Source organism: Carassius carassius, chromosome 1 (assembly GCF_963082965.1).
Source record: "Carassius carassius chromosome 1, fCarCar2.1, whole genome shotgun sequence".
In the NCBI taxonomy this organism is placed as follows: domain Eukaryota; kingdom Metazoa; phylum Chordata; class Actinopteri; order Cypriniformes; family Cyprinidae; genus Carassius; species Carassius carassius.
The window spans coordinates 14132801-14142311 of NC_081755.1; the positions used below are offsets into that span (position 1 = coordinate 14132801).

At 38.7% G+C, this 9511-nt stretch overlaps 1 protein-coding gene across 1 annotated transcript; it reads left to right on the forward strand.

Moving 5' to 3' along the window:
• Window positions 1-1189: 1189 nt before the first annotated feature.
• Window positions 1190-6220, forward strand: LOC132095433 (zinc finger protein 664-like). The gene is made up of 4 exons (XM_059500799.1): window positions 1190-1203; window positions 2129-2469; window positions 5160-5834; window positions 5919-6220. Exons 1-4 carry the CDS (start codon window positions 1190-1192, stop codon window positions 6218-6220), a joined length of 1332 nt encoding a protein of 443 aa, XP_059356782.1.
• Window positions 6221-9511: the final 3291 nt, after the last annotated feature.

Below are 9511 nucleotides of genomic sequence, written 5' to 3' on the forward strand. Positions count from 1 at the left end.
TGTTATTGTAATCGTGACCATCATATATATATATATAAACGGGTATATATCTTTTAGATTTGTAATGTTTTTTATTGGAGTCTCTTATGCTCATCAAGGCTGTATTTAGTTGATTAAAAATACAGAAAAACAGTAATATTGTGAAGAATCTTATTATACTTTATTATACTTTACATATCATTTTTATAAATGTATTTCTGTGATGCAGCACTGTATTTTCAGTATCATTACTCCAGTCTTCAGGGTCACATGATCCTTTAGAAATCATTCAAATATGCGGCGTTATTATCAGTGTTGATAATCTTAATATTTCTTGGAACCTGCGTTCCATAAATAAAATAAAGTTAAAAACAACAGAATTTATTCAAAATATAAATTGACAATATTCTAACAATATCACATTTTATCCATTTAACACCTAAATCCTTGGTGAATAAAAGTATTTTTAAAGTTTCTTAAAAAAAATAAAAAAAGAAATGCACTGACCCCAAATAGTACTGCATATTTAACACACACACACACACACACACACACACACACACACACACACACACACACACAGAAATATTTTTAATAAATACTGTTATTTATCAAAGAATCCTTAAATAATATCACAGGTTCAAAAAAAAATTAAGCAGCACAACTGTTTTCAACATTGATAATAAATCAGCATACGGTAATTTAATGATTTATGAAGGATCATAATGATGCTGAAAATTTAGCATGGCTTTACAGGAATAAATTATATTTTAAAGTATATTAAACTCCAAAACTTTTATGTTAAATTGCAATAATAGGCTATATCACAAAATAACAGTTTTTTCTTTATTTTATCAAATTTTTTATTATCTGTGTGTTGTTGTTTTCTCAGTGTTCTGGAAGCTTGTGACACTAAAACAAATTCCTTGTATGTGCAAACATACTTGGCAATAAAGCTCTTTCTGACTCTGATTTGCGTGTGTGTAATAGGCCTACTACAGTACAGATGAAAATAGTTATTTTTCAATTAAAGATAACTTAAAGAGTTAATGGACTGCTTTGGGTGCTTGACACTTCATTGGTCATTTTGTGTTTTAAGAACGATATTCAAGGTTAAGAGTACGCTGTAATTTATTTAAATATGAATTGTTTCATCTAGGTATTTAACAACATTACCTACATTAACGAAAGACGACTTTCCTTATTGATTATGTCTTCCCTCAGGTAAAATGCACGTTTTCTTCCATGGCTGGATGTTGGAATCATGTTGTTTGCATTCTGCCAAACTGATTAGCTGAAGTCGAAATAAAATAACCTAACACCGTTAACGCGAGTCCAGCTCACAGAACCGGTAGCGAGAGACCAGCCAATGTTCTAATGGGAACACCATAACGGCTATGCTCACAAATCAAACACGTGTCAAAAAAAGAAAAAAATGATTCTCAGCTTAGAGTTTGATATTCGTATGGTCTAGGTGGTCATATGGCATATGCCTTAAATACGGGACAAACTGCGTTCCATATAGCTTTCATAATGCTTCTTTGATGCCTTAAATACAGGACGATTCCATATTATACAGAACGGTTGGCAACCCTAATAAACAGTACAGTGCATACTTTTAGGTTAAATTAATTCGCTTTTTTAATTCATCCATTGACAAATTGTCAGCAAAACATTTACAAAGCTATAAAAAAAACTCATCTACACATAATATGTGATTAAAATGCCAAACTTTTATAAAGAAGAGCACAAATCTATAGCTAGCTTACCTCTTATAGTTAGCCTCTGTTAGCTCATGGTTGTGATGCTAATGGACTTATTCCCATGACACTGAACCATTTCTGTAAAGTAAATATTCAACAGAAGCGTGTCAATTACATGTAAGAAAGTGTCAGTAAAAGTTTTATGTATTATTTGTGTAATTTTAGGGACTAAATTTACCTGAAAGCAGTAAAAACAACCGTTAGAGAGGAGGAAGTTTGCTACTTTTGAGCCGAGTTGCTGCCTCGTTTCCATGGAAACTCCCTCCACTCGTTTAAATGCGCCTCGAATGTTCAACGCTCCCATCAAACACATTACACAGCGTTTACATAGTACATACAATTATAAACTTGTCCTGGCACTTGATAACATATTGGGTCATCGGCAGGATCCTCCACAACCTCTGGATCAACAATGTCCACTTCACTTGCTGGTGGCTTGATCCAGATGTGGCATCCGTCTATTGCACCAGCCACCATGCAAAAAGCTGGAGACCCAGCCAGCTGGGCAAAACCTGCCCCCACTTCCTCCAGGTCGTTCAGGGTCGGGAAAGTGATCACCCTCCTCAAAATACTGACGACTTCCCTGCTGATTCTGTGCACAATGTCATGCACTGTAGACTTTGGGATGTCAAAGTAGAGCTTAGATTCTCTGCCCGACCCGACCCGCGGGCCGGGCCGGGACGATATTTTCCGCCACCGTCCTCGGGCCGGGCCCTTGATAAAGCACGTCATGTGTCATGCGCAGCGTCTCGTCCACTCGCAGTCCTGCATGCATGACGCATCACACCTGCTGTGCGTGCTGTACATATCAGCTTGAAGATGCAAAGAAAAAAATTAAAACAGGAGAATTAACTTTGAGCAAGTTTGGAGGAAAATCGGAGGTATGGAAACATTTTAAACTAGTCGTGGGGAGTGACCATATGTGTTGGCTTTGTCTCGTGCATTAAATGCGGCACGCATATATAAATATATATATATATATATATATAACTGTGCAGCTCCCCCGTAGCCTAAATGATCTAGCACAGCAGCACCTGCGGTAAAAAAAAAAAAAGTAAAAAATCTGGCGTCGCCCCCTGGTTATAACGGCCCACATATTAAAAATGGCTGGGTTTAAATCGGGCTCGGGCTCATAATTACAGTGAACGTGTCGGGCCGGGCCGGGCTCGGACACAACGTGCTAGGGTAGGGTCGGGCTTGATTTGTTGGGCCCGATCTAAGCTCTATGTCAAAGGCACCTCAATATCCTTTTCCCAGCCTGGTCAGAGTCTGACTTCAAAGCAGCGATGATGGACATGATGGACTGTCGTGAAAGTCGGAGGCTGGGGCGAAGGTCAGATCCATCTTCGAAGTATAGTCGAAGGACTGGCACAGCAGCATTCAGGTGGCAGTAGGTTGTAGGGCTCACAGTCTGTAAATGTGTATATACATTTTTTTTAGTATATGATGTATATATTATTTATTTTGTATATATTGTATCTATTTGTAATATTTATTTAGCATATGTATATATTGTATTAATTCTCTTTTTCTCTTTCGCTCGCTCTCTCTCTCTCTATATATATATACAGTATGTATGCATTAATTCAAGTTTATTCATTTTTTCATGTGTCTTGTTTGTCCTGTGTATTTTTAATTATTCACAACAATAAATACTTAATTTCGTTGATCTAAATCAGCCTCTGTCATGGTGTTCATCTCTTTTTATTCTGAGGTAAAATTTGCAGGCTAAATAGGTGATTATACTTACGTTATTTGATAAAAATTGTATAAGTTGTCGACTAAGGCATGATCTGCTAGCAGCTGACCTATTCCTCCTCTTGAGCTGTTGATCCTATCAACGTTAAAACGCAGATGAAAGCGGTAACGACTACAATAATTAATATTAATGAATAAACATTGCTGATGTCCGCGCAGTCGAGTGGGCTCTTTAAATTGTCGCGCTGTTGTGAAGACGCACGTCATGTGACGACACCATGGATGATGTAGTACGTCCGAGTTCCATTCACACTACCCACATACTATATAGAACGTATACTGTTCTAACGGTCGAGTAGTACGTTTAAATTCAAATGTAGTACGCAGTATGTGATTTCGGACGTACCCATACTTTTTTTCCTTAGGGCATATTAGAAAGCAAATTAAGTAAATGTACGTCCGAATCTCGCGAGAATTAGAGTAATTTTCGCCTACTCTTTTATGAATACTGATCATTCAAACAAACTCATTTGCTCGCCTACTGCTTTTTTCCTACTATAATAGGGATGTATCCCATCTTGGAGGCAGCAACTGTCTGGAACGTAGATCTGCCTGCTCCGGGACTGCAGCCATCTCCCTCCTCTCGCCGCTTCTAACTCCAGTCCAGCGGGTGGCGCTAGAACACATACATTTGTTTGACAAACAACATTAAACCTCAGAGGAAGAAGACTAGGCTCACTCCGCTGTCTGTTGTTTTGTTGTGATGCTGGTTTAATACAAACGGCTAGACATGTTAATTCTGTAAAAAAAAAAATACTGTTTTTAAACGAGGTCAGTAAGTTAAATACCTTTAACTTTCTCGTCCTCCTCACAGTCTTGTCTAAGTTTTGAAACAACCATGAATATCTGGAGGAGTTTATCATCTGAACTGAGATCTGCTGCTATGAACATCGTGTTTGTTAAAGAAGAGAGAGAAGAGAACACGAGTGAACCAGAAACCTGGAGAATAAAACACGAGGAACCAGAAACCTGCACAATAAAACACGAGGAACCAGAAACCTGGAGAATAAAACTCGAGGAACCAGAAACCTGGAAAGTAAAACAAGAGGAGCCAGAAACCTGGAGAATAAAACAAGAGGAGCCAGAAACTTTGATAATAAAACAAGAGGAACCAGAAACCTGGAGAATAAAACAAGAGGAGCCAGAAACCTGGAGAATAAAACACGAGGAACCAGAAACCTGGAGAATAAAACACGAGGAACCAGAAACCTGGAGAATAAATCATGAGGAACACGGAGGTTGGTCTTTACTCTTCATTTATCTTTAAATGCTAATGAGTTCTGCTCGCGCTGGTATGCAGAAAGTTGTAAATCTTCAAGCAGTTTAAGATTTGTTGTAATAGGTTATCTTTTTTCAATAATGTGCATGTTAGATAATTGTGTAGTTGATCAAACATTTAATAGTTATCCTCACTGAAAAGTTTGATTTTTTTAATGTTCAAAAAAATAATAAAATTAAGCTCAATGTACCACATTCATGGAAAGTTTCAGGGATGTATCATTTATAAACAACAATAAAAAAGCATCAAAAAATGTAAAAAAAATTTTACTAAGAGACCCTTATGAATTATGATGAACCCTGAATCTTCATTAATAATGCTGAGTTATAAAGCTTTAAGGTGATTTCGATATAAATAACCCATGCTTACTTATATTTCAGAGGTGATTGAAGAAAACGAGGAGAAAGAAGAACTGAGTGAAGTTGAGGAGAAAAATCATGTCAAAACTGGAGAAAAACCCTCGAGTTGTTCTCACAACAAACAGAAAAATGTAAAGAAAATAAAAGCCTATAAATCTTTCACCTGCACTCAGTGTGGAATGAGTTTGACGAGCAAATATCATTTTTATGTTCACATGAGAGTTCATACTGGAGAGAAACCGCACACATGTAATCAATGCGGGAAGAGTTTCTCAATATCATCACACCTTAAAGATCACATAAGCATCCACACTGGAGAAAAACCTTATAAGTGTTCACACTGTGGCAAGAGATTCAATCGGTCAGGACACCTTAAAAGACACGAGAGGATCCACACTGGAGAGAAACCACACACTTGTGATCAATGCGGGAAGAGTTTCACACTAAAAGGACACCTTAAAGTGCATATGACAGTTCATACTGGAGAAAAACCACACACTTGTGATCAGTGTGGGAACAGTTTCAAACGATCATCACAGCTTAAGCAACATATGAATTTCCACATTAGAGAGAAACTGTACACATGTGATCAATGCAGTAAAATGTATTTGAGGGCTCCAGACCTGAAGCAGCACATGAAAGTTCATACAAAGGTTAAGCCACATTCATGTAATTTTTGTGGAAAGAGTTTTTCATGTCTGCAAAGTCTGAAAGAACATCATAAAATACATACTAAACTAGAATACATGTGCTTTAAGTGTGAAAAGACTTATACTTCAGCGAGCACTTTAAAACTGCACCAGAGGATCCACTCTGGAGAGAAACCTTACAAGTGTTCACACTGTGACAAGAGATTCAGTAAATCATCAAGTCTGAAAACACATGAGAGGCTCCACACTGGAGAGAAACCACACACTTGTGATCAGTGTGGGAAGAGTTACACACTAAAAGGACACCTTAAAGTGCATATGACAGTTCATACTGGAGAAAAACCACACACTTGTGATCAGTGTGGGAACAGTTTCAAACGATCATCACAGCTTAAGCAACATATGAATTTCCACATTAGAGAGAAACTGTAAACATGTGATCAATGCAGTAAAATGTATTTGAGGGCTCCAGACCTGAAGCAGCACATGAAAGTTCATGCAAAGGTTAAGCCACATTCGTGTAATTTTTGTGGAAAGAGTTTTTCATGTCTGCAAAGTCTGAAAGAACATCATAAAATACATACTATGTGACAAGAGATTCAGTGTGTCATCAAGTCTGAAAACACATGAGAGGATCCACAATGGAGAGCAACCTTATCACTGCATTACATGTGGGAAGTGTTTCAATCATTCATCTGCTCTACTCAGACATAATAAAAACAGTTTCTTACAAAAAAAAAAAAAACAATATCACAAAGTTTTATTCTTGTATATGTAATTTGCTTTCTTTTATATATATGTATATATAATTCTTATGCTGTCATGTAGTTTGCAACTGTTGGTTTTTTGCTTCTCTTATAAGAAGGGATGGGTGTCTGAACCTGATATTAAACAAGGCTAAAATCTGATGTGTCTTGAGGACTTTATGGGTGCTGTGTGCATGGGTCTGTTAAGTCCACATGGCTGTAGTAATACATTATTATTATGTTTATTGACACCACTGATCTATAACAGAACTGGATTGCTCATGGAGTCATTGAAGTGAAGCCTCACATGTGTTAATTCATAGTTTTGATGCCTTCAGTGTGAATCTACAATTTTCATAGTCATGAAATTAAAGAAAACTCTTTGAATGAGAAGGTGTGTCCAAACTTTTGGTCTGTACTGTAGATAGAGGCTCCTGCAGGAGCGGCTACTGCTGCGGCAGTGAGGAAATACATGAAAAGGCTCCTGCGGGAGCAGACATTGCTGTGGCAGTGAGGAAATACGGGAAAAGGCTCCTGCGGGAGAAGGCACTGCTGTGGCAGTGGGGAAATAAAGATTGATGCTCCTGCATGAGCAGACACTGTTGTGGCAGTGGAAAAAATACAGATAGAGGCTCCTGCAAGAGCGGGCACTGCTGGGATGGCTGGAGTGAGGATGGGCTGTTATAGATGGATAAGGGGATGTTAAAGCTGAAGCAAATGTGAGGCTGCCTCCATTTGTAAACATGCCCACAACTCTTCCACTCCCTCATGCTACTAATAAACATTTTTCTGTTAAGCGGCCTCCATCCGCAATAACAGTAATAGTAAACGCTAGCGTGAGGCTGCATCCGCTAGCAGTGCAGGCCACACACAGGGTCTTCAGGATTCCCTTCCTGTGGAAGCAAGTTCGAAAATGCTTCTGCTTGAAAAACAGACCCTCACATCTCAGATTTTCCTCTTACTACTTACTCCTTTTTTTCCGACCCATCCACACCCTGAACGAGTCATTATCTGTTTCGGCTCAGTGTTCATCTTCAGTTCTCTCTTCACAGCAGTTCAGTCAGTGTACTGTTTCAGTACATGAATTACTCCGGGTTATTGGTTTGTTTGAACTCAGAGGGATTGTCAGCCACATTTAAAAAAGTTAACTGCTTAAGCCATTTGTGGCTTAGTGCATATTGGAGACACGAAACGTTTAGGTTTAGAACGATTCAATTGGATTTGGTGATGTGGTTCAGAAAGATCTGGTAACATCGAATGATTCGTTCACAAACCGGATATCACAAACTGCTTTGTTTTGAACTCTCTCACACAACAGACACGTAAGAGAAGACAATGCTGAATAAAGTCATAGTTTTTGCTATTTTTGGACCAAAATGTATTTTTGATGTTTAAAAAAATTCTAACTGACCATCTGATGTCACATGGACTACTTTGATGTTTTTCTTACCTTTCTGGACATGGACAGTAGACTGTACACACAGCTTTAATGGAAGGACTGAGAGCTCTCGGACTACAACTATATCTAAAATATTTTAAACTGTGTTCCAAAGATAAATGGAGGTCTTACGGGTTTGGAACAACATGAGGGTAAGTTATTAATGACATAATTTTGCTATTTGGGTGAACTATCCCTTTAACAAAATCTTCATCAGACATAAGACGTGGGTTAAGGCCAGGCATACACTGTGCGATTTTTATCTGATTTTGAGCCGAATTCGGACTCGTGCGACTCTTTTTCAGGTCGGCCGATTTTCAGAATTGTCTTGCGTCGTTTGTTGTGCAGTGTTCGTGCAGTGTACAAGGGGAAACGAGAGTTAATTAACCTCTCCCGACCGGCAATCGGTTGGTCTGATGGATTTCTGACATGCCAGAAATTTTGGTCCCCTCTCGTGAGGTATCGCACTATTGAAGCAGGGCTAAGAACCGATTTTCAGCATTTCCCTCACTGCGCATGAGCGAAACCATAAATGAAACCATTGCGACATGGTGTGTAGTGTGGACTGAAATGATGGAGGGAAAACTTGTGGAGTTATGGCAGCAACATGTCAGCCTTTTCAACGTGTCATCGTCAACTTACCACGACAGGAATGCCAGAGAGAAAAGTTGGTAGGATATAGCTGCTGAGCTGCAGCTGCAGCTGCCTGCCTTTTTTTTTTGGATGTTTCAGCACACAGAATTGCGCATATCACCAAAGCAGTGCATTTATCCTGGGAAAGCATGTTTATTCTGAAACAGCCAAACATCCGGGTTCTGAGGTATCCTATGTGTTGATTCACCACGTATAGTTTAAGCAGTCAAATCGCAACTTGACGATCGGACCGTACAGTGAGCACGTAAAAATCATGAGCTTTGGCTTTACATCGCATGCGATCTACTCATACAGTGTGAGTTGGTACCTTGCCGAAATCGCACGGTGTATGCCCGGCTTAAGGCTCCAGTTGCGTTGTGGAGGTTCGTTATCTGGAAAGCAAAGCAACATTTTTACTGGGCTATGGTCAAAGATAACGATACCATCATATTCACTGGACCTCAACAGGAGGAGGAGTTTCTTGTCCAGTAAAAAGTAGTCTATCCTGCAATACGAATTATGCGCTGGAGAAAAGAAAGAATACTGTCTAGAAACCGGATTTCTATATCTCCATGCATCAATCACCCCGTACACTTGGAGAAAAGCGTTAATGGTCTCTGCTGATTTACTAAGTATTCTCGGTACAGCTCTAGAACGGTCCATTATGGGATCCAGAACACAGTTTAAATCTCCCCCGAGGACCAATTTGTGACTGTTTAGTTCTGGAAGGAATGAAAAAAAAGTCTAGTATTATCAAAAAAAAAAAATTAGAAGAAAAAGAAATAAAAGAAAAAATTAGTATTATCCCAGTTTGGCGCATAGACGCAGGCCAGTACTACTGCTAAATTAAATAATTGTCCTTGAACAATAATAAAACGACCGTCTTTATCTTGGATCATATTTGTC